Raw genomic sequence first — 25,185 nt, forward strand, 5'->3', positions numbered from 1 at the left:
GTTCTCAGGTCGTGTGTTAGATCTCTGATAGTTTTTTTGTTTTATATACACTGCTCAAAAAAATAAAGGGAACACTCATATAACACATCCTAGATCCGAATGAATGAAATATTCTCATTGAATACTTTGTTCTGTACAAAGTTGAATGTGCTGATAACAAGATCACACAAAAATCATCAATGGAAATCAAATTTATTAACCAATGGAGGCCTGGGTTTAGAGTCACACACAAAATTAAAGTGGAATAACACCCTACAGGCTGATCTAACTTTGATGTAATGTCCTTAACCCCTTAACTGGCCAGGGCCCGGCTAGACCCTCCCATTTTTATTGACACCTCATTCGGCCAATCATGTAACTAGCTGCACTAAATCACCTGACAAAGCTACGTGATGCCCTCTGATTATCATTGGCTCTGGGAAACCCATTTCTTAACATGATTGGCCGATTGAGGTGTCAATCAAAATGGGCGGGTCTAGCTTGCCATATAAATGCACTTCATTCGGCCCGCGGACCAGACGCAGTCAGTTAATAGGCTATGAAATGGGTTGTTCAGAGCCAATAATAACTAGAGGGTGTTATGTCGTTTTTTTCAGGTGATTTTTTTGCTGCCAGTTAAGGGGTTAAAACAAGTCAAAATGAGGCTTAGTATTGTGTGTGGCCTCCACGTGCCTGTATGACCTCCCTACAACGCCTGGGCATGCTCCTGATGAGGTGGCGGATGGTCTCCTGAGGGATCTCCTACCAGACCTGGACTAAAGCATCCACCAACTCCTGGACAGTCTGTGGTGCAACGTGACGTTGGTGGATGGAGCGAGACATGATGTCCCAGATGTTCTCAATCGGATTCAGGTCTTGGGAACGGGCGGGCCAGTCCATAGCTTCAATGCCTTCATCTTGCAGGAACTGCTGACACACTCCAGCCACATGAGGTCTAGCATTGTCCTGCATTAGGAGGAACCCAGGGCCAACCGCACCAGCATATGGTCTCACAAGGGGTCTGAGGATCTCATCTCGGTACCTAATGGCAGTCATGCTACCTCTGGCGAGTACATGGAGGACTGTGCAGCCCTCCAAAGAAATGTCACCCCACGCCATTACTGACCCACTGCCAAACCGGTCATGCTGAAGGATGTTGCAGGCAGCAGATCGCTCCCCACGGCATCTCCAGACTCTGTCACATGTGCTCAGTGTGAACCTGCTTTCATCTGTGAAGAGCACAGGGCGCCAGTGGCGAATTTGCCAATCCTGGTGTTCTCTGGCAAATGCCAAGCATCCTGCACGGTGTTGAGCTGTGAACACAACCCCCATCTGTGGACGTCGGGCCCTCATACCATCCTCATGGAGTCGGTTTCTAACCGTTTGTGCAGACACATGCACATTTGTGGCCTGCTGGAGGTCATTTTGCAGGGCTCTGGCAGTGCTCCTCCTTGCACAAAGGCGGAGGCAGCGGTCCTGCTGCTGGGTTGTTGCCCTCCTACAGCCTCCTCCCCTTGTCCTGGTAGCGCCTCCAACCTCTGGACACTATGCTGACATACACAGCAAACCTTCTTGCCACAGCTCGCATTGATGTGCCATCCTGGATGAGCTGCACTACCTGAGCCACTTGTGTGGGTTGTTGAGTCCGTCTTATGCTACCACGAGTGTGAAAGCACCACCAACATTCAAAAGTGACCAAAACATCAACCAGAAAGCATAGGTACTGAGAAGTGGTCTGTGGTCCCCACCTGCAGAACCACTCCTTTATTGAGTGTGTCTTGCTAATTGCCAATAATTTCCACCTGTTGTCTATTCCATTTGCACAACAGCATGTGAAACTGATTGTCAATCAGTGTTGCTTCCTAAGTGGACAGTTTGATTTCACAGAAGTTTGATTTACTTGGAGTTATATTGTGTTGTTTAAGTGTTCCCTTTATTTCTTTTTTTGAGCAGTATTTCTAAAGGACATGACTTTCTGAGAGTGTTCATCTGCTGTATAGTTTTGTTGTTGTTGTTGTTGTTGTTTTTAGTCCACTTCTACAGTTTTCTCAATTTTTTTAAGGACACATTGCACATCATGCTGAGATCTGCCAAGTTTTTGACTAAAAGCTCTTTGGGAATCACCTTGTTGGTATACTATTGTATGCCTGTCAAACTTTATCTTTGGCATTTTTCATAGATTCAACTAAATAAAATGGGAACAAACTATGTGTTTCTGCTGTTTAAAAAAAAAGTGCCTAAAGATTCAATTTAAAATTCGTTTGTATTTAAATGTTTAATTTAACCTAAAGTTCTTTGCAAAGTGGTCTGTTATGTGTTGACACAACACTGGATCATGCCTTGTATTAGGTGCCTTTTAATGCTTGAATGACCACTTATTATAGTTTTCAATTCAGTTTAGTTTTAGCTTATTTTAAAAGTGTGTTGTTGTTTTTGGCTTAGTAGTTTCCTAAAAATTTATTTAGTTGCTATTAGTTTCTGTATTAGTTTCAGACATTTTTATATAATGGTCGGGTGTTTGGGGTGGGGGGGTCACACTATTACAATACAAATACACAGTCACTTTTCATTCTTTTCTAATTGTTTCGGTCAATTACATTATCATACCTTTTATTAGTAGTAGCACACAGTAGTAGTTCCCAACAGGCTTGAGAGCCTTTATTTTGAAAGCTAGAGCCGGAAGTGTAGGTTTTCCTGAGGCCGGCCCGGTCGCGGAGCCGCTCCCGCTGTAAGCCAATCACAGTGCAGAAAAGCCTTTGCCGTATCTACGCGCGCCTGTGTTCGTGTTTGATCGCAAACAGTGGGGGACTTTCAAGTTGTCTTCTGATTCTCCAGTTCGCACTGAAGTAAGGATAATATGATTTTACTCGGCTGTTGATGTACCCTGCAGCTAACGCGGGTCAGACACGGGGAGCTTCAGCTAGCTACACTTGATGTCAGTCGGTAAAAGCGACAGCGTTACGCGCTGCGCTGCCGGACAGTCACCGTATAACTGAATAAGGTAGTCTGAGCTCAACTTCAGTAACAGGTGACTAGGCAAAGGTAGTTAGCCTCGGTGGTTAGGATGCTGCTTGAGGGGACACAACACTGAGTTAAAGAAACTCCTCAGTTAAACGCGTAAAGTCGGAGCTAACAGCCCAGATAAGAAGGCAGCATTTGGGCAACTTTGGAAATTGATACGCAATCGCACTTTTATGCATTGTGTTACTGTGTTGAATTATGTTATAAAATTATGTTATTAAAAAAAAACAACAACAACAACTTGCGTTTCATGTTTTTCTGAATTGCACTGATTCAGTTGTTCTGGTAATAGTTGTTTTACCTCTAAGAAGCAATAGTCTCTTTAAACAGTTTAACACTCATTTGCACACAAATGTCGTATTTGTTGTTGGGCTGTTAGACTACTTTGTTTTGGAACAGTTTTGTCCAGGGTAATGTTGGTAATTTGTCCACATTAACCTGCGTTCCCCCATAGGCTTGATGGTGGTCTGGAATATAGCTAAAGCAGTCTAAATTTAGACCAAGTCAGCAGGACGCTGTTAAGAAGCTAATCTGAGATGGGTGCTGGGGGTCAGGTGAGGCTTTCATATGTCAGTTTTATTTTGACAGTTTCAAGCTGATCTATATACAGTATGCCCCTTTAAAAATCATATCTTACTTAATCCTGAGCAACTGGAAAAGAAACAAACATTTAAAAATTAATCTGACTAATTCAGCAGTCGTTGTAGGTAAATAGCATGACAGTACACACAGATATTAAAGCAATAAGAAAAGTACACACTGCTGTGTACAAGAGGTGGGAATCACCAGACGCCTCACGGTACCATATTATCACAGTCCTTACAATACAATATTGCAGTTGTTAACATTTTGCAATAACATATATTGCGATTTATCGCCTTTTTTCAACTGCAAATTATGTCCTCAAACTTTGTCAGTATGTGCTTTATCCAGTAGGATAAAGTTGTCTCACTCATTTGTGCATCATAATAATACAGTAATGTAACCCAGCTTAGATATACAGAGGCTGTGGATACTCTCTGTGTTTTATGTTAATAATTCATGCTTTTGTTTATAGGCGGTGTTACGATGCTGGTGGTGCAGTTGCTGAGAGGTGCACTGAAGCATGCTGGGAACAGGTCCGCAGGTTTTGTGAGATCACATGCTTCATCCAGCACCAATGGTGACCGACCCAAAGTCCTCATCACTGGTTAGTTTTTGTGCCACATCTCTGGAGTTAGTTAAACTCCTAAACTGATTGGTAATTCACTTCTTCTTCTCTCATTTATCCTTGTAGGAGGACTTGGACAGCTGGGAGTGGGGCTTGCTATGTCGTTGAGGTAAGATGCTTGATTTGATTTCAGTTGTTAAAGCTGTTTGTAGTAGCTGTTTCCATATGTAGCATAGTTTTCTTTGCATGTGGAGCTACAAATAAAACAAAACAAAAAACAGCTGAAATATTCATACAGGAATACGTCTGCTGGCACCACTGGATCATTTCCTTTTCACACATATTCATATAGCACTTTACTCTATGGACTCAAGCATTTTGCCTACCTTGCATTCATACCTACAGCTAATTTAGAATCACCAGTTAACCTAACACACACACACACACACACACATCTTTGGACTGTGGGAGGAAGCTGGAGTATGTGGTGGAAACTAGTGTTGTAGTCAAGACCACCTAACCCGAGACCGAGACAAGACCAAGACTTTTAGGGTCCGAGACGTGACAAGACCAAGACCAGTGCCCCATGCTACATGACACAAGAAAATGTGAAAGATGATCAGAATCATTTCTCAAATTGAGCTTAAAGATCCACATTTCCATAAAGAGTGTTAGCAGCACGTACACAAGCATGACTGACAGTGCTAAGACCCTCCTCCTGGCTCTGATTGGTTGTTTCTGACCTAGCTGTGTATTTCTGCAGTTCCTACTGGGAGTACTGGGAGAAGGCAGAGGAGCTCAATCTTTTCAGATTATCTGTCTCATACTATACTGTCATGACAGTGAGTTTTACATATTAAAACTCACTGTCATGACAGTGAGTTTTAATATGTAATATATTTTTTTTTATAAAACATTTTTTATAAAAGTTACATACTCCAGCATTAAGTTTGCTTTTGAATTAATGTGTAAGCTTTTATAAGTTTTCAAACTACATAAGAATATAAAGAAATCAGAATTTCAATAACCTAACCACGTGTGTTTCAACCATAAAATTACACAACTGTTAAATTAGGAGCAGTTTCATCATATCCCAAGCCTTAAAAAACTCCAGTGGCAAAATAATCTTTGTAAGTCCAAACTCAAGACCAAGCATGTGTCATGGCTGCTGCTGCAGCAAGGCTGAAAAGACCTCAATGCAGGACACAAAGACAAGACCTGTACTTTTACTTAACTTTATTGTACACATGTAACAAGACTAGGTTGGTTAGGGGCCAGCTATATGAAAAAACTTGAAACTAGAAACCAAAACAGTGTTTTGAAAACACACAGCAGGCAAGCCAACATGGATGGCTACACTGACAAGGACCTGACAAAGACAAAATCAGACAATAAATACACCAGGGCTAATGAGGAGTGTAACAATGGGTGAGGGGCACAGCTGAACATAATTACACAGGGGAGCCAAAACTGAACACAAAGCACAAGGAACACGAGACTGTGAAAATAAAACAGCAAGTGACTAACCATGACAGACATGCAGGCTTAACGCACGGAAACCTGACACAGACAGAATCTAAACATATGACTAAAGAGACACCTACTTGAACACAGGCTGACAACACGGGGAAGACAGAGACAAGACAAGGATGGGACACTAAGGGAAAACATAGGGAGAACTAAACTCTAAAGCTATGGGAGAGGGAACCTAAACACCACACACACAAGAAAACAATGGGAAGGGAACTAAACACAGAGAAGAGCCAAGACACGGGGACAAAACAGATACAAACATGGAAAGACCAGAACAAAGGGGAACCAGAATAATATACAAATAACTAATAACAGAATACCCAAACAATAACAAACTGAGGATCTAAACTGAAAGGAAATCTAAGACAACATAACTACAAAATACAACAAAACAGAATTTCACAAAAAGGAACAAAACACTGGGCCACAGGCCCAGGACATGACAGGATAACCATATAGTTGCACAGTGGTTGCAATAAAGTAGTAGTTGCACACCTTTAAAGTTAAATCAGTAGAAATCACTTTAAAGTAAAGTTTGGTTGCATTTTAAAAACATGAGAGATTGCAACATTCTGTGACCTAAACGTGCACGATGGGGTCTCATTATAATGCCTCCTCTACTGAAAACCCTCTCCACTGGTGCAGAGGAGGCAGGGACTGATAGCACCTTCAATGCCAAATTGTGGAGTTGTGGAAATCTGGCATGGTTTTTGGCCCAGAAGACAAGTGCATTGTCAGGATCAGAGTCACGGACGGCATCAAAGTATTTGCTTATCTGTGTTACAATACTTGAATCCTGCACTGAGCTGCGTTTCTTGTGGGCCTTGTAGCGGGACAGAAGGCGAGGACATTTAGCTGGTGGTGAATCACTGGCTGGATCCACATTCCTGGCTTCTGAGCCCGTTTCATCTTTACTGTCCATCATGTTCTCCACCTCAAAGATCAATGTGTCTGAAAAACATAAACACAATGACTGAGTTAGATTTAAAGGGATATGCACGTATCAGAGTTAAATTAAACACTTTTAGAACCTTATATAGGGCCTTTTTTAAAAAAATTATCCATTAAGTTATATTATTGCTGTTCAAAAAAACACAATAGGTTATTTTATCCAGTGCAGAGGTCAGTAATGAAATGATTCTATGAATAGTTATTTCTTTAGGTTACAAGATGCTGCTGTACTACCGTATTTTCCGGACTATAGAGCGCACCATACTATAAGCCGCACCTACAAATTTTTTGGAAAAAACTGGAAACGTACATATATAAGCCGCACCGGGCTATAAGCCGCTGGTATCTCCGCCGCTCTCGGTTTTCCACAATTACTCGGCACTCAGCAGAGGGGGACAGACAACCCCAAATTTGAGTTATAACAAGTCAATTCACCATTGATTCGTTCACGCCGAGCTTACGTGCAGCGGCTCTATTTCCCTCCTGTAGTGCCAGGTCGATAGCCCTCAACTTAAAAGCGGCATCATAGGAAGTTCTTTTTGTGGTTTCCATGATGAGGGAGTTTGAAAAAAATCTCTTTTGTGCCTGCTGCTAGCACTTGTTGGCGCTTTCTTCTTTGATTTCCAACTTTGACGTCCCATGATTCATATCCTGCTAAAGAGCCCCCTGGTGGTTAAAGAAAAATCCACAGAAACGCCGCACCGGGCTATAAGCCGCATGGTTCAAAACGTGGGAAAAAAGTAGCGGCTTATAGTCCGAAAAATACGGTATATCTAACTGCTGGCCTACTTATTTAATAGTATTTGAAACACTTGGTACTTTGAGTACAGGTGCAGGTAAGTATGACGGGCTAGTATAAAGTGAGAGTTTGGATTATGAAAATAGGCATGTTACCAGCCTAATATTTAGGCTGGTAACTTTAAAGAGTATAAGGTTCAATAGAGTATACAACATAATTTTTACGACAAGTAAACAGATGAAATGAAGACTGTGAATTCCACTGTAAGCCTAGTTAAAGCTTTTATGGGCTACCAATTTAAAACATTTTAGGATTTATGATTTTGCAAATAAGACATTTATTTTCAGCAGAGAAAAATGTATACTAACCTGTCAGAGTCTTCTTAAGTTCTTCTCTGAACTTCTTCACTGATGCTGCATTTCCCCCATTGGTAACATCTAAGTCCACCCAGCTTAAGCCAAACTGCGGATCCAGCATGGTAGCAAAAAAGTACACATTGTGGTTAAAAGGTTGCTCTCTTCCGCTCTCTTTGGCCATGTTTATTTTTATAAAGATTCCAGAAAATCTTTTCATCAGAGACTGTTTGAGGGCTGCAACTAATGGCCGGCACTGCATTCGGGTCTCCTCCATCTTGAGGAGGTGTGTATTCAAGTCCAGGACAGTTGGAACCACCATACTAATGGTAACTGATTTCTCTCCTTCTGTCAGGTCTGTTGCCTCAGAAAATGGAGCAAGAACTGCACTCAGTTCCTTCAGTTGGTTCCACTCACGGGTGCTAAACACCACATCCTCATAATCCTTAGTGCACATTTCGTTCAGGGCTTTGTGGTCCAGAGCTATGAGGGCCTGTACTTGTTTAAATGTACTGTTCCAACGAGTCATGCTTGCAGCTGGAACAGTCCTATTAGTGCCAAACATAGCCTCAAACTTGTCTTTGAATTGTGAGCTGCTATGTAATAGAGTTGTGAACCGTGATGTTTTGGCTATGGAGCGGGAAATGGTCCTAACCTCCTTCATGCCATCATTCACAACTAACTGCAGAGAGTGTGCAAAGCAGGAAAGACGTTCACCTGATGACCAGGGTAATTCTGTGTCTTCTGCTAAATTAATGTCCTCCCACAAGTGCTCGTTATCTAGATTATCCTCCTCACTCTCACTGTCATCAGATTGCTGTTGGGGCATGTGTACTTTAAAAGCACATTTCATATTGCTGGCTTTGTCTGTTATGATATAGCTTATTTTGTGACGAATCCCATATTCCTCTGTGATCTCCTCAAAGGCAGATGAAATATGCTCTCCAGTATGCCTGCCTGTAAAACGCCTACAGTCCAGCAGGTAGGATTCAAGTGCATAGGAATCCTTTGATTTGTAGCACACATGGGCAGTCACTCCAAGGAAGGAGCGTAGCCTGCGATCAGACCAGAGGTCAGTTGTTAATGACACAGACGACTGGGTCTTCAGTTTCTCCAAAACAGTTTCCTTGACCTTCTTTACCAACTCTGGTATTCGCCTCTCAGAAACTGTTCCTCTAGAGATTGGTCTGTATTTACTATCCATGACCTCAAGAAAGTGTTTAAAATGTCCATTTTCCACAAGTGAGATAGGCAGACAACACCCAATGATCAAATCTTGAACAATGGCTTCACTGATGGCTTGTTGCCTTGGCGATTGTGGGCTGTAGAGCTGCACTTTCTGGGTAAATGATATCGTTGGCTGTGTGACATCAGTCTGTTGCCTTGACTTGTACTCCAAGAACCTAAAAAATAGGAAAGAGGAATCAGTATATCTGGTCATGTGTACATCAATTACATCAAAAGAACAATCTTAAAAATATGTAGCAACTTCATAAATGTATGTCAAACATGTGTAATACTGTTACTGCATAGAATGACACGTGTGGGTAAACAACACAATGTAAATCAATGGTATTTTGGCCATCATATTTTTCAAATCGATAAACAAGGAAGTTACATGACTGATACGGTATGAGCCTTAGAAAGCGCACTAGTAAGAAGTTATTTGATCTGCAACTGTAAATTGGAACTTAAAAACACTGCATTTGCTTACTTCTGTTAATATGTTAATTAATTAGTGTTTGCAAAAACTTTTGAGCTACAGCAGATGTGGGAGTGTATCAGGCGGGACATTTTTTAAATATGTAGGACAATGTACTCGCGTGCTGCAGATTTGTATCTATTTAATAGTGGGTATTGTAGTGGCCTCTAACAGTTGCACATTTTACACTGTACTTGAACATTAACATTCTACTCTACATAGATCCGTTCATTTTAAATATGATGACACAGTAAATTAAAATTCATATAAGGGTTAAACAAAGGGGGTCTGATACACAGTAATAAATATCATTATCATTTCAAACCCTTCTTTGTTCTGCTTTGCTTCCACCTCTGCGCCACAATCTGGTCAGTTTGGACGCAGCGCAATCACACTATACCATGATGTGAAGTCATGCAGCCGATAGAAATACAGAGGCCTGTTGAGGAAAGCTGTTACCATGGAAATGGATTTAAATACCAAATTAAAGCCGCAAGCGGCGATAATAGGCCCTCGCCGGCCGCCGCCCAGGTGCTGGTGCCGATTTGAACCCAGCTTTTCCAGCCGTGCCTATTGCAGCGGGGTTTTTTTTGCTGCCACATATGAAAAACTGCAATGGATGTATTGACTTTATCAAAGAAAAAGATGCCATATTCTGGGCATCGCCATGGCAACGCCTTACACATTACAGTATTTTCACCTGCAGGTTTTATGTTCAGGGAGATGTGGACAATGCGTGTACCAAATTTCAGGCATTTGTATGCATTTTTGAGAAAGCAAGGGTCATTTTTCCATTGCAGAAATTTCACATTTTTTCCCATAGGGATAAAATGGGGCAGTTTTGGCATCGTCATGGGAACAGCGTCCAAAATATGACATAGGTGTGATTGACTTTTTTTATCAGGCTGACATCAGCAATCTGTGTACCAAATTTCATGTATTTCGGGCAAAGTAAGCAAAAACTTTAGTATGGGGGATTTTTCGCTTTTTCCCATTAGAATAAAATGGGGCATTTCGGGCTCCGCCATGGCAACGTGTTAGAAAATAGAGCATGGGTGTGATTGGCTTTTTTGATGAGGATGACGTCAGGAATGTTGACACAAATTTTCATGCATTTCAGTGAAACTAAAATTGTGGACCTCCATACAAACTTTTGTTTGCTTCTGTAGGGGGCGCTATTGCACCTAGAAACTTGATTGATGGTACAGACTCAGACTCAAAGCCTGATGAACCTGAGCCGTAGACTTGGGGAGTAGCAGGTGAGAGGGGTTCGATCTGGAGATAAGGTACGGTTCTGCTCAGTGAGGACGGTAACTAATGAATTTGGATTATTGGATTTATTGAATGGTTTCCCAGTGAGACTGAAGGCTGTTGAAAAAACAAGCAGCCTGTTCCAAAACAACATCTGCATTATCAGAATTCGGCTCCCTAGCCGGCCTTGGCTGGCAATCATATCTCTCCAGAACTATGTGTGAAGGCCGCTATCCCCCTCAGCCCTCTCTGTGATTTGTGAAGCTGGATCTGGTGTACCAAGGCTGCTGATGAACTTCCATCACTATCAGCAAACTGTTTGCCTGGGAGCTGGCATCTGGGCTCCACAATGCCCCCACCCTCTCGTCTCCGTCTGCGTCCCCTCCTGACCCTGACCCTACCCACCATACTGCTATCCCGGCTTTATATGTGCAATATGCTTTTTGCTGAGGTGTTTTTTGGAACCTCGTAAGGTGTTCTTTATGAACACAGTATGAGATGATTTTTTTGAACCTAACTATCCCAATGTATCTCTTTCTGTCTCTCTGCTAAAGGTAGCGCCGTTGAGAAACGGTTGCATGACCTCAGACATCTGTCCCCCCCCTGTCTGTGTTATGTTTTTGTTTTGGATGGATGTTCTGTTAACTGCAATTTCCCCATTTGTGGGACTAATAAAGGCATTCTTGATTCTTGATTCTTGATTCTTGATTCCCTAATTGTGGGTTCAGGCCGGGTCAGTAAACAAGTTATTAAATTTTGAGGCTGATCGGCCAAAGATTGTGCGAACGAATGCACAAACAAAATTGCGGCGAGAGACAAAAACGATCCCTTCGGGAGGCTCGGGCCTAATTATTCAGCTCGAATCAGTTACCTGTAGTCCCTGCTTCAAGATCAAAACAACTACTGCAGCAGTGATGGCTCTTTTTGAAGGGAACCGAATCTTTGGGATCTGTTCACCGCGACTGTTCTCACCCTTTCTCCTGCTGCATGAAGCCTGCATCAGTGTAGCAGCCAGGTACCACGCAGAGCTACATATATGACTGCCACCATGACAGGTGACGAAAACAGAGCAATGAGCATGCGCTGTGTGCTCTTACGTTCTTACATTTTATTTATTCGCCGATTAAACAAATGTAATTTTTAATTCAAAAGGACCTTCAAAGCGCCCTGAGGCGACGGTTTGTTGTGATTTGGCACTATATAAATAAAATAGAATTGAATTGAATTAAATAGAATAATAATAGCTACTGTAGTGTGCAGAGCATTACAAAAACAAAGGACGGTTTTCACTGAGACTCGAGTCCTATCGCTCATAGTCAAGAGCCGTCACATCACTGTATTTGCAGGCTTGTCGAACAACACGTCTGCACAATAATTCAGCGTAGAAACAATTTTTTTCATCGCAAATGCAACATATTTGTCACTGTACAGCCCTGTAATTTTCAAGATTTATTTAATGGCAATATATTGGCAAGGTTAGAGGAGAAGCACGTCGGTCAACATGTCAGACGATTTTAAATCAGTAATGTCTGACGCAAATACAATTAGGTGACGTTAGCTTGTGCGCCAAGCTAGGTGGCAAATAGCTGACAAGAAACGGAAAATTGCACCCTAAATATACATGCTCTACAGTGTGAGCTAACTTAATATGCATAGCTAATATTGACAAAATGTCTTTGTGTGATGGCCAGGTAAAGAATTTCGGTAGAGGCAGATTACTAACGTTAGTTAGCTAGCTTTGCTAACATCACTTACACATAGCTTACCTTGCTTTGTGCTTCCTTTCTAGGTGACGATAAAAGTTGGACGTTGTCCCCACCGTCTCTGATAGCGAAGCACGGCAGAATTTACATGTCGCAGTATGCTTTTTTCTCGATGTTGTTTTACAAACATATTCTTTATGATTTATATAGCCGAATTTTATAATTGACGATTTGGCAGACATCTCCTCCCGCTCCCAGACAACCACATCTTACTTGGAGTGCAAGTGAAAAGGGGGCGGGAGTGACAGCGGTAGGATCAGTCACATTATTGCTCGGATTTGAATCAGTACGTTTTGCACTCAATAAAAGCAAGGATGTTAACAAATAAATTTGAGAATATTCTGGCAAATTAGTGATATTTCGACAGCTGCGGTCTCGACTGGTCTTGAAATAAAATGCCGAGTCCGCAATGTCCGAGTCCATGACAAGACCGAGACCAAATGCGGTCGAGTCCATGACAAGACCGAGACCATCAAAAAGCGGTCTCGAGACCGGTCTCGAGACCAAGACCGATCTCGAGTACTACAACACTACTGGAAACCCAAGTGGGCACAGGGAGACTATGCAAACTCCACACAGAATGACCCCCTACTAACTAGGAGAACCCAGAAGCTTCTCGCTGTGAAGCTACAGTGCTCGCCACTCCACCACTGAGACACATTTATCTGACGTTTGATGATGTGTACACACAATAATAATAATTCGGTTACCACAGTTATTGTCAGTACCTGTATACTGTGAAAAATGCACTCCCCTCCAAAAGTATTGGAACAGTGAGGCCAATCCCTTTATTTTTGCTGTGACTGAAAACATTTGGGTTTGACAAAATAAGTCAACATGAGACATTGGAAGAGATGAACTTAAAATAGATTAAAGTGAATAAGACTCAATGTTTAGTTGCAGATCCTTTGTTTCCAATAATTGCATCAAGCCTGTGGGTCACGGACATCGCTAAACTTTTGCGTTCTTCTCCTGTGATGCTTTTCCAGGCTTTTACTGCAGCCTCTTTCAGTTGTTGTTTGTTTTAGTAAGTAAGTAAGTACAAATTTATTTGTATAGCACATTTCAGCGGCAAGGCAGTTCAAGGTGCTTTACATCATAAGAGGATCAAACAAATGTGCAGTAAAATCATTAAAAAGCATTAAAAACATCAATCAAGTACACAGTAAATCATTAAAACATGAGAATCATCACACAAAATCATTAAACCATCAAGCAGATGCACATGATAATCATAGGGAGATGGTCAATGTGTAATAAGATATTTTGTTTAGAGCAGCTTTCACCCAGCTTTGTTGGCGGACTACTAATCAAAGGCAGCTCTAAACAGGTGGGTTTTCAGTCTTGATTTAAAGGAATTTAGTGTTTCGGCTGTTTTGCAGTTTTCTGGGAGTTGGTTTCACATTAAAGGTGCATAAAAACTGAGAGCTGCTTCCTCCATGTTGGGTTCTGGTTCTGGGGATACAAAGTAGACTGGAACCAGAAGACCTGAGGGTTCTGGAAGGTTGATATGACGATAGTAATTCTTTAATGTATTGTGGTGCTGAACCGTTCAGCAGTTTTATAAACTAATACAAGTATTTTAAAGTCTATTCTCTGAGCTACAGGTAGCCAGTGTAAGGACTTTAAAACCAGGGTGATGTGCTCTATTTTTCTAGTCTTGGTGAGAACACGAGCAGCAGCATTTTGGATTAGCTGCAGCTGCAGCTGTCTGATTGATTTTTTTTTTTTTTTTGGCAGACCTGTGAAGATACTGTTGCAATAATCAATGCGGCTCAAGATAAATGCATGGATGAGTTCTCTAGATCTTGTTGAGACATTAGTCCCTTAATTCTAGAAATGTTCTTCAGGTGGTAAAAATCCGACTGTTTTTATGTGTCTCTGAAGGTTCAGGTCTGAGTCCATTACTACACCCAGATTTCGGACCTGTTCACAGGTTTTCTAGTTGTAGTAGCTGAAGCTGCACGCTGACTCTTGATCGTTCCTCTTTAGGTCCAAAGATAATAACTTCAGTTTTGTTTTTGTTCAGCTGAAGAAAGTTTTGGCACATCCACACATTGATTTGTTCTAAGCATCTGTTCAGTGCTTGGATAGGTTTTGAGTCACCTGGTGATAACGTGATATAGAGCTGTGTGTCATCTGCATAGTTATGATACACATAGTTGGTGGGGTACTCCCTTCAGTCTCCTCTTTAGCAGGTAAAATGCATGCTCCATAGGGTTTAGGTCTGGAGATTGACTAGGCCGGTCTAAAACCATCCACTTCCTGCCCCTGATGAATGCCTTTGTAGGTTTGGCAGTGTTTTGGGTCGTGATGAAGGACCTCCCAATCAGTTTGGTTGCATCTTTCTTTAAATTGACAGACAAAATGTTTCTGTAGACTTCTGAGTTCATTGTGTTGCTGCCATCATACGTGACATCATCAATAAAGATCAATGAGCCCGTCCCAGAAGAAGCTATGCAAGCCCAAGCCATAACATTACCTCCACTGTGTTTCACAGATGAGCTTGTATGTTTGGGATCATGAGCAGATCCTTTCTTTCTCCAAAATTTAGCCTTTCCATCACCTTGATAAAGGTTCATCTTTGTCTAATCAGTCCTTAAAACTTTGTCCCAGAAGCTTTCTGAAGCTTGTCTCTGAACGTCTTGGCAAAGCCTGGCCTTCCTGTTCTTCTTGCTTTCTTGCCTCTGTGCTTTTGTTTATTATTCAGTAGCTTGCAAAACCACTTTTAGCAGCAATAACTTGAAGTCATAATTTTCTTTATGACTTTATCAGTCTCTCACATGATTTGGGAGGAATCTTAGCCCGCTCTTCTTTACAATATTTCTTTAGTTAATTGAGGTTTGCCACCACCTGTTTATGCACAGCTCTTTTATACACTTTTATTTTTTAAAAAAATGTATGAACACTTTGAAAACACATCAGATCTTAGTGGGGGAAAAAAAAATCATACTGGATATCTATACGGATTTGGACTGGGTAATGTGTTATGAATGCGGTGTAATGCGGTGACGGGAAGAGTCAAAAATAAAAGGAGGGCCGTGCAAACCTCACTGAATGTAGAAGTTCCGACTCCCCTAACAGCGGGCACCCGGCAGACTACGCACCCCATCCTGAGGACCCCCAGCGCTGCGGACAGCGGACACACCAAAGCTGACGCTAACAGCTCTGCGGCTAACAACAACCCCGCGGACCAGCAGGTGTGACAGTGCAGGTGTGACAGCACTCAGCCCCGGGGACGTTCAGACGGATTCCGCTGGGACCCACCTCACGGACAGGATGGAGCAGAGGTTCCCACGCAAAGCTTTTTCTCTACAGATTTAAGATGGATCCTGATAGACTGTTAAGAATTTAACTGCTGGGAACTCTACTAGCTACTGCAGCCTGGACTCCTGCTAGCTTCATCCTGGACCTCTGCTAGCTTAAGTGTGGCCCTCCACCTGCTACAGCCTGGGCCTTTGCTAGCTTGGATTTGGCTTCCAGTTGCTGGCCTGGACCTCTGTTGGCTCTGGCCTTCTACCTGTTTCAGCTTGAACCACAACCAACTTTAGACTGGCCTTCCACCTGCCGCAGCTGGGAATTCTACCAGTACTATCTTAACTTTCTACATAGTACAGCCTGGGCCTCTGTTGCTTCAACCTGGCCTTCCATCTACTATTGCCTGTCTACTATACTTGCCACCACACTTAGCCTGACATGCATTTCCTGGTAAAAATTCCAATGGCTGTCAGTACATTACTGTTTGTCATTTCACTACACACTCAGTCCCCTGCTCCTGAGCCTCTTAGTAAGCCTTTATCTGGAGCTACTACTGCATTCCATGGCAGCAGAACACTGGACTTCACTCTACTCCCCAGAGATGTCTCTTCCTACTGGATCACCAAAATTTTTGGACTTTCTACAGTTCAGGTATCTCATCTTACTCAGCTCTATCCACTCATGTTACTGGATCAGTTTTTTGGTTCTCACTGTTTGCTTGTAGACACACCCTCTGTGAAAGATAATCAAACGGACTGTTTTGATATTGCTCTCAGGCGCATAGTAATCATACTCATGTTACTTATCTCTGGTAATGTTCACTCAAATCCTGGGCCTGTTTTAGATAAGCCCACTTCAACTCATTTGCTGTTTAGTGATTTCTGTGATCGTAAATCTTTGGGTTTTTTACATGTGAACATCCGTAGTCTGTTAAATTCTAGGCACTTTGACAATTTAAAAGCATTGGTACATACTTCTAACCCCGATGTCTTGGCCATCTCTGAATCCTGGCTTAAGAAAACAAACACTGACCATGATATCTTGATACCAGGCTACAATGTATTTCGTCAGGATAGAGCCTCCAGGGGAGGTGGTGTAGCTATGTATGTTAAAGACCATCTGCATTGCACTGTTGCTCTTTCTAAGTCAGTTCCCAAACAATTTGAATTACTGGTGGTAAAGCTTAAACTCTCAGCAAGTTTCTTTCTCACTGTTGCTGTCTGCTACAGAACACCCTCTGCCCCAGCTCCTTCACTCACTGCCCTTAGTGAACTCCTAGCTCCATTTATCACCTCTGAATTTGTTCTTTTGGGTGATCTAAATTGGAATATGATCAACCCCCCCGACATAGTTCAGCAGCAATTTGATGCTCTAAACCTCACCCAAATTATAACTGAGCCTACATGACCCAACCTCAAATCTCCCTCATCCTCCACACTGATAGATCTCATTCTCACTAATACCCCATCTAACTACAAATCTGGAGTTTTCAGCCAAATGAGTGATCACTGCGCTATTGCATGTATACGCTCTGGATGCTCTGCTAAAAGACCACCAGTGATCGTGATAAAGCGCTCCTTGAAGAAACTTGATATGCAGGCCTTTCTTCAAGACGTTGCAGCAGTGCCTTGGGACACAATCAATTCTATCCACTCCCTAGATGATGCCTGGTCCTATTTTAAGAATACATTCAGTCTGATCATCAATAAACATGCCCCTATGAAAAGATTTAGGACTAAGAATCGTTACAGCCCATGGTTCTCCCATGACCTGGCACAGCTCATCCATAAAAAGAACACCCTTTGGCGAAGAGCCCGTTCCTCTCGATCTCCTGCTGATTGGCTTGCCTTCAGGCAATGTCGGAACAAAACCACCCAGGTGATCAGGAATGCCAAAATCTCCTACTATAAAGAGAAACTCACCACATGTGGCTCTGATGCAAGGAAATTCTGGAAAACGGTGAAGTCCATGGAAAACAAACTTACCTCTTCACACCTGCCAATCTCTATGGTATTCAACAACATTGTTATCACAGATAAGCCCCCGCATGGCTTCACTCCTCAACCATTACTTTGTTAATTCAACCAAAGCGTTTACTCTTCCAGGCTCAGTTACTACCTCACCTGATGCTCAGCCTTTCCTTTCCAGCAATAATGGTTTCTCCTTCAAATCCCTCTCTATCTCAGAAGTGCTGGATGAACTCACTAAAATTGACCCAAATAAATCTGCTGGCTTTGATGGACTTGATCCCATGTTCTTAAAAGCATCCGCTCACATCATTGCTGCTCCGATCACAAGAATATTTAATCTGTCTCTGCAGCTCTCTGTCTTTCCTTCTGACTGGAAATCGGCCATGATTTTCCCCCTCTTCAAAGGTGGCTCTAGCTCAGACCCCAACTGTTATCGACCCATTTCTATTTTACCATGCCTATCCAAAGTCCTGGATAGGCTGGTTCAGAAACAGCTAAGCCACTATCTTGTTTCTAACAATATCCTGTCTGACCTTCAATCTGGTTTTCGTTCTGGACATGGATGTATGGCCGCTATCACGAAGGTCCTTGATGACATTATTACAGCATTAGACAGCAAGAAGTTCTGCATGGCTGCCTTCATTGACCTTGCCAAAGCCTTTGATTCAGTCGATCACAGGATCCTCTTAGGTCGGCTTTCCAGCATTGGTCTGTCCACCACCTGCTGTGACTGGTTTTCCAGCTATCTAGCTGACCGTGTCCAGCAGCTAAAAACAGAGAACATCTTGTCAGAACCATTAACCCTCTCCAAAGGTGTGCCTCAGGGCTCCATCTTGGGACCAACATTGTTCTCTGACTACTTCATTAACGTAGATAAAGCTGCTGGCAGTTCCCAAATCCATCTTTATGCTGATGACACCATCCTATACTCAATTGGACCTTCACTACATTCTGCCGCATCTACGCTTGAACTCAGCCTCACCTCTGTAGAGCAGTCCTTTCACAGCCTCCATCTCTGCCTTAACACCAGTAAGACCAAATGCATCATCTTTGGTCGAAAAAATGAGGCCTCCAATCCCCCCAAGATTAGCTGTGCCAATGGCACATCTCTGGAGTACGTTAAATCTTACAAATACCTAGGCATCTGGCTGGATTCATCTCTGTCCTTCACCACACACATCAACAATCTTCAAATAAAAGTCAAAGCCAGACTAGCTTTCCTCTTCCGCAATAAAGCTTCCTTCACTCATGCTGCCAAGCACGCTCTTGTCAAGATGACAATACTCCCAATTCTGGACTATGGCGACATCATCTATAAAATGGCATCAAGCACTGCTCTCAAAAAACTGGACACTCTTCATCACTCAGCCATCCGCTTTGCAACTAACGCGCCTTTCCACACCCATCATTGTGACCTCTACAAACTGGTGGGCTGGCCCTCCCTTCATACCCGGCGGCTCCATCACTGGTTTCACTTCATCTATAAGACAATCCTGGGCAAGACACCACCTTATCTGTCATCTCTTCTTCATGAAGCTCACAATAAATATCGAACAAGGTCAAGTGAATACATTAAGCTCACCATTCCCAAAACCTCTACTGTTTTTGGCTGCAACTCCTTTCGTTTTGCAGCAGCAAATGACTGGAATACTTTACAAAGCACCCTCAAACTTGCAACTTTAACATCTCCTACAACTTTCAACCATAAAACTCAACAGATTATAGTTGACTGTTGCTCATGCTGACCACCTCAGGTCACACTAATTTACATACCCACATACACTTTCTCCTATATATACTCATACATGCGTACAATCACACAAACACGTTAATGTCAACTCTCTCCCTTTTTGCTAACTCGTGTATGTTTCTTCTCATTCCTGTTTTATCCAGTTGTCATCACTTACACGCATACTCCATGATAAATCTCAGATTTTATTGATTGATTGATTGCTTTGGTATGTTTGTATGTTTATATTTATGTGTATTTATGTGTAGTGGACCTAATTCGATTGGGGCCTCTTGGCCAGGTCATGTTTGTAAATGAGAACTAGTTCTCAAACATTTTTACCTGGTAAAATAAAGGTTTTAAAAAAAAAAAAAAAAAAAAAATGAATGAAAGGATGCCACATTATTTGATGGAAATTAAAATGATCAACCTACAGAGGTTGAATTTAACGACACACTGAAAATCAAAGTGAAAGAATGATGCAACTCAAAATGGTACTCAGTAGTTTGTGTCAGCCTCACATGCTTGTATGCATGCCTGACAACATCAGGGCTCCTGATGAGACCACGGATGGTGTCCTGGAGGATCTCCTCCCAGATCTGGCCCAGGGCATCACCGACCTCCTGGACAGTCTGAGGTGCAACTTGGCAGCATCAGATGGACTGAAACATAATGTCCCAGAGGTGCTCTGTTGGTGCACTTACTGGGGTTAGGTTAATTGGCTACTCTAAATTGCCCATAGGTGTGAATGAGAGTGTGAAAGTGAGTGTGAAAGGTTGTTTGTGTTTCTGTGTTGGCCCTGTGACAGGCTGGCGACCTGTTCAGGGTGTACCCTGCCTCTCGCCCTATGACAGCTGGGATAGGCTCCAGCCCCCCCCCCCCGCGACCCTGAACAGGATAAGCGGAAGCGAATGGATGGATGGATGGATGGATGGAGGTGCTCTGTTGGATTTAGGTCAGGCGAGCGTGAGGGCCAGTCAATGGTATCAATTCCTTCATCCTCAAGAAACTGCCTGCATGCTCTCACCACATGAGGCCGGGCATTGTTGTACACTAAGAGGAACCAGTACCCACTGCAGCAGCTTAGGGTCTGACAATGTGTCCAAGGATTTCATCCTGATCCTGGTAGTCAGGGTGTTGTTGCCTACCCTCTAGAGTTCTGTGTGTCCCTCCATGGATATGTCTCCCCAGACCATCACTGATCCACCACCAAACCATTTGTGATGAGTGATGTTACAGGCAGCATAACATTCTCCATGCTAGATGTCAGCAGATTGCAGTCAATTGAATTCTTTTTTTCTTACCCCTCCCAATTCAAGCACATAATCCTAGCTACGGTGTGCACTGTCAGACAGACAACTCTGGCTGCCGTTCATCTGTAGTGAGTGTAGGCTGTCAGTCTGCTGTTTACCTCAGCTGTCAATATGTGACCACATCTGTTTACTCTGGAGGAGGCTGTAAAACTTTGTGAAAGGAGTCCAATACAGGTCAGTGAGTTAGTGAAGCTCCCTTCTGACTGATGATGATACTGAGGTGAGTTGTTGAGGATATCCTGAACTCTTCTGTCTGTAAGTGCTGCTCTGACACTTGGTGAATAAACTCTTATACAATGTGAGAATGTCATCAAACTTTATCAGAGGGAAAGTGAGATTTTTTTTTTTTTAGGGAATTCGAGCATAACATTAGCTGGCAATAATGTTAGCTTACAAACGGCTGTTGTTGTTTAGCTGGCTTGTTGTCAGCTTCTAGACACGGTAGCGTTGCATGTCCAATCTAGTGACAGTAAGTAATTGCAACAGTACTGGGAATAAATAATCGGTTTATGCCCTGACTTCAGTTTAGGAGATGAGGCTTGAGTTGAGGAGGAAGCGGATAACGTAACGTGACCCAACCCCGGTCACGTTGTCTCTTTCCTTTGCATTTTCGCTTCTTTGGTGGCAGGAACCCCTTCTCACATGATAAAACATAGGTATAATCCTTCATATCTTGAACCTAAAGGTGCAGAAACAAATTAAAATTTGCCTCCCTGATATCTGTGAGCCAAAACCTGTATTACCTGCAATGTGTCAACAATTCCAACAGCTATCAAAATAACATATTATGGAATTGAGCCTGAAGGCTGCCATTTTTCTCATGTAATCATGTTATTTGTACTGCAGACCTGCTCTTTTACTACAGTTACCAGAACTGACTGTTGTAATGTTTCTTCCTCAGGAGGCGATTTGGAAAAAACAACGTGATCCTCTCTGATATCCGGAAACCCCCCAACAATATCTACAATAATGGTGTGTGTGTGTGTTCTTTTTTACCTACTCTTAAAATGGAGGGTCAGTGACTTTCTATTTAGGAGGTCCATTCTTGGACAATGCAAACCACATGTCCATTAAACTACGCTCTTTGGGTGAGCGTTTCCACAGATGAGTGGGTGAACACACCATCTATTGTGTGCATGTGTCCTCCACAGGTCCATTCATCTTCTCTGACATTTTGGACTATAAGAACCTCAGGGAGATTGTGGTCAACAATAACATCAGCTGGCTGGTTCATTACTCGGCTGTATTGTCCGCTGTGGGAGAGAACAACGTGGCTCTGGCTAAAGAGGTCAACATCACAGGTGGACACTGCTTTACATGTGTAACGTTTCTGAAGATAGATGGTTTATTGCAGATTCTGAAGGTAAAACACTAACGCACTTATGCACAGCCTCTCTGTTTTTGTAGGTCTCCATAACATATTAGACATCGCCACCGAGCACGGTCTGCGTGTGTTTGTTCCCAGCACAATCGGTGCCTTCGGTCCATCCTCCCCTAAAGACCCCACTCCCGATCTGTGTGTGCAGAGGCCGCGCACCATTTACGGTGTATCCAAAGTCCACGCAGAGCTGATGGGTGAGGTGAGGCACACACTGTGCAGGCTTTCAGAATACATACCTTTTTGTTCTTCTCCACACCTTTAATGGTTTTAACTCAGTTCCTCGTTCTAGAGACCTGTTCATTTTATCTCTGCTGTTTTTGAGTCTTTTCTTCCCCTCCCCTCTATCAGTACTACCACCACAGGTATGGGCTGGATTTCCGCTGTCTCAGGTATCCAGGCATCATCTCAGCTGACTCCCAGCCTGGAGGAGGAACCACAGGTGAGTAGGCCTGAGATAGAAATACCCAAAGTCCTTCTAGAAACAAGTCTTGCAACACCTCTGCACAGACACTGTTCCCTTTTTTTTTTTTTTTTCACCGTTTTCCAGATTATGCTGTCCAAATCTTTCACGCAGCTGTGAAGATCGGTCACTTTGAGTGCAATCTGCGCAGCAACACACAGCTTCCTATGATGTACATCGGTATACCAGACTTTATGATTTAGTGGAATTGGCAGGATTTTAACGAGCAATGCGTTCCTGTCTGCGTTTGTCACTTTCACTCATCTCTTCCTCTGACCGCCTCTCCTGCCCAGATGACTGTGTTAGGGCCACTCTGGAGTTCTTGGAGGCTCCGGCTGACGCGCTCATCAGCCGCACCTACAACATCAATGCCATGAGCTTCACTCCACAGGACCTCACCCATGAGATCCAGAAAGTCCTGCCTGACCTCAAGGTCACCTACAATGTGGATCCTGTCCGGCAGGGTATCGGTAAAACTGCTGGGAGACCAACGTCATATCTTTATAATTTCAGCATCTTGACTTCTTCTTCTCTGCTTCATTTTTTTTTTTTCTTCCCCAGCGGACGACTGGCCCAAGGCGCTCGAGGACAGCGCAGCGAGACAGGACTGGGGCTGGAAGCACAAGTATGACCTTCCAGAGATGGTGCAGGCCATGCTTACTCACATCACTCTGGGAAACAAGCTGGCACGAGACTTCTAAACAGTTTGCAGCATTTTCGTAGCAACTGGACACAAAGCTTTATTTAAAAATTTAATGTGACATTTAGGATTTAAGACATTTTTTCAGCCTTAACTATTAAACTTTTTAAAAAGTTCCAAAAAAGGAAGTGAGGGCCTGTTGTCTATACGTAGATTGATGTTTTAGTTGGAAGAAATCTTTGGCATGATCCCAAATCTTTCAGTTCTTGACAAGTTAGCCACAGTCACAGTCAACCCTAGATGGGATTGGTGCACTGATCATCACTTCAGTTAAACCCGTCACAGTGACGTAAAATCAGCTGCAGAGGGCATCCGGTGCCACACGCAGAGAAAATGCAGAAATTGTCTGCAGACGTCGGGCCGTGTCTGGAGAACAAGTTTCTAAAAATTAGTTCCTGTCTTATTTTTGGCTGCGGACAGGAACGCACGTGATGAGCACTTGAGCCTGCGATCAGTCTGCAGCTTCTGCCAGCTCAGCGACGATTGCTCCACATACATCACGCAGCATGAGAAAGATGGTATTATTGCCACTCTAAGCCCTTACATCAAACCTGTGTAGCTGTCACCAGTTGCCAGGTGTTGAAGGGTGATGGCAAACCTCAGCCCAGGATCCAGTGGCTTCCTGTAATTTGTGCAATGCTTTTCAATTCTGGGCTCCAGTCTTCTCAGCAGCTCACAGAATGTGGTTGGATACATGGAGCTGATGAAGCCACTCTCGTCTTCAGCATGTAGTTCCCTCATCAGCCTCCCATATTGCCCAGTACATCCTGACGCAGCGATCTGCTCTTTGCAAGTCTCCGCCGCTGCACACAGATGTCCACCACCTCGCCGCTGTGCGTGTTTTGCACGCGTCACACACCATCAGGTCACGTGGTGCACGCTATCGATTGTTTACATTTCCCATTCACCACGAGTTTCTGTGGATTGCTCGCGGTCGTTCGTCCGCCGCCCTCCGCAGGATTCTTGGGGTCAGTATGACAGGGGGCTTATAAGGGAATAATTCACATCATATTAGCATGCGATGTTGAAAAAAGAGAAAAGTTCAACATGCAATGGTACGTGTCGCTCTTCCCTGCAGAAACTCTTGTTAGGTTTCAACTTTGCAAGCTCCCATTCCGGTTGACCTTTGATCTTTTTGGCAGCATAGAGAGAATGGGCCTCAGGTCCTACATAAACTTTCAAGGTCCTAAATACATACCAAGACTCTAAAAAGCATGAATGAAATTGAGATTTTAACAATATATTTGTCAAAAGGCAAAAAAAAAGGCATTCCTACTGAACCATCAACCTCATCTCTCTCTGTGAATCCATCCAGCACCTTTAAGAGTTAAGTTCTCTTTCTGAACGTATCACGTCTACCAGCCTGCTGTGCTGAGCGGCTTAAAACCAGCTAGGTAGAGCTGCACTCCGTTTACCAGTGTGAACTGTACTCCTAAGTGCTGAAACAGTGGTGCAGGTAACTGTAAAAACAGTAACCCCACACAGTAGTACTGCAGGGATATTTTTTGGTGCTTAAACAGTGTTTGCCTGCTGCGATCTTCTGAGCAGGAAAAGAAAACTAGCGATGTTTTAGGCCTTAAAATACGTGCATTAAAGATGCTGCTTGATCTTTGCACTGGTGTGATTTTATTTATGTATTTATATGTTTTGTTTTGTTTTGTTTTGTTTTTTTAACTGTTTTCTGTCTAGAAGCTGTGGTTTCTCTGCTAAGCTTTAATGAATGTTGAATGGATTAATGCATCAGTATGAATTTAAGCAGAGCTCTTCTGTTGTGGTGCTGTGCAGAAAGAAGGGTGTGGATGGCCTATTAATGTTTGTTTATAAGCTGTTCTTTCAGAATTATTGCTGGGGGGTGTTTTTGTTTTTTTTTAAATAAATCCTCTTAAAAAAAAAAAAGTTTTTCTGAATTTTTCTTGATAACCACACTGTGCT

At 42.9% G+C, this 25,185-nt stretch overlaps 2 protein-coding genes across 6 annotated transcripts; one reads left to right on the forward strand and one right to left on the reverse strand.

The window, feature by feature from the left end:
• Nucleotides 1–2,712: 2,712 nt before the first annotated feature.
• LOC115790630 (L-threonine 3-dehydrogenase, mitochondrial-like) lies at nt 2,713–25,098 on the forward strand. Of its 4 annotated transcripts, XM_030744495.1 has the most exons (11): nt 2,723–2,825; nt 3,455–3,554; nt 4,058–4,189; nt 4,277–4,319; nt 21,614–21,684; nt 21,864–22,013; nt 22,120–22,292; nt 22,442–22,532; nt 22,641–22,733; nt 22,847–23,023; nt 23,115–25,098. In XM_030744495.1, the coding sequence occupies exons 3-11, from the start codon at nt 4,069–4,071 to the stop codon at nt 23,252–23,254; spliced, it is 1,059 nt and encodes a 352-aa protein (XP_030600355.1). In that variant the 5' UTR covers nt 2,723–2,825; nt 3,455–3,554; nt 4,058–4,068; the 3' UTR covers nt 23,255–25,098. The 4 variants fall into 4 exon arrangements, with proteins under 4 accessions (XP_030600346.1, XP_030600355.1, XP_030600364.1 ...); XM_030744486.1 differs by lacking the exon at nt 3,455–3,554 and having other exon boundaries at nt 2,713–2,825; XM_030744504.1 differs by lacking the exons at nt 2,723–2,825; nt 3,455–3,554 and adding an exon at nt 2,843–2,980.
• LOC115790616 (zinc finger BED domain-containing protein 4-like) lies at nt 5,386–12,882 on the reverse strand. Of its 2 annotated transcripts, none has more exons than XM_030744465.1 (3): nt 12,446–12,882; nt 7,742–9,129; nt 5,386–6,634 (listed from the first exon to the last, which is right to left on the reverse strand). In XM_030744465.1, the coding sequence occupies exons 1-3, from the start codon at nt 12,622–12,624 to the stop codon at nt 6,207–6,209; spliced, it is 1,995 nt and encodes a 664-aa protein (XP_030600325.1). In that variant the 5' UTR covers nt 12,625–12,882; the 3' UTR covers nt 5,386–6,206. The 2 variants fall into 2 exon arrangements, with proteins under 2 accessions (XP_030600325.1, XP_030600333.1); XM_030744473.1 differs by lacking the exon at nt 12,446–12,882 and adding an exon at nt 11,551–11,627.
• Nucleotides 25,099–25,185: the final 87 nt, after the last annotated feature.

This window comes from Archocentrus centrarchus, chromosome 2 (assembly GCF_007364275.1).
Source record: "Archocentrus centrarchus isolate MPI-CPG fArcCen1 chromosome 2, fArcCen1, whole genome shotgun sequence".
NCBI lineage: Eukaryota > Metazoa > Chordata > Actinopteri > Cichliformes > Cichlidae > Archocentrus > Archocentrus centrarchus.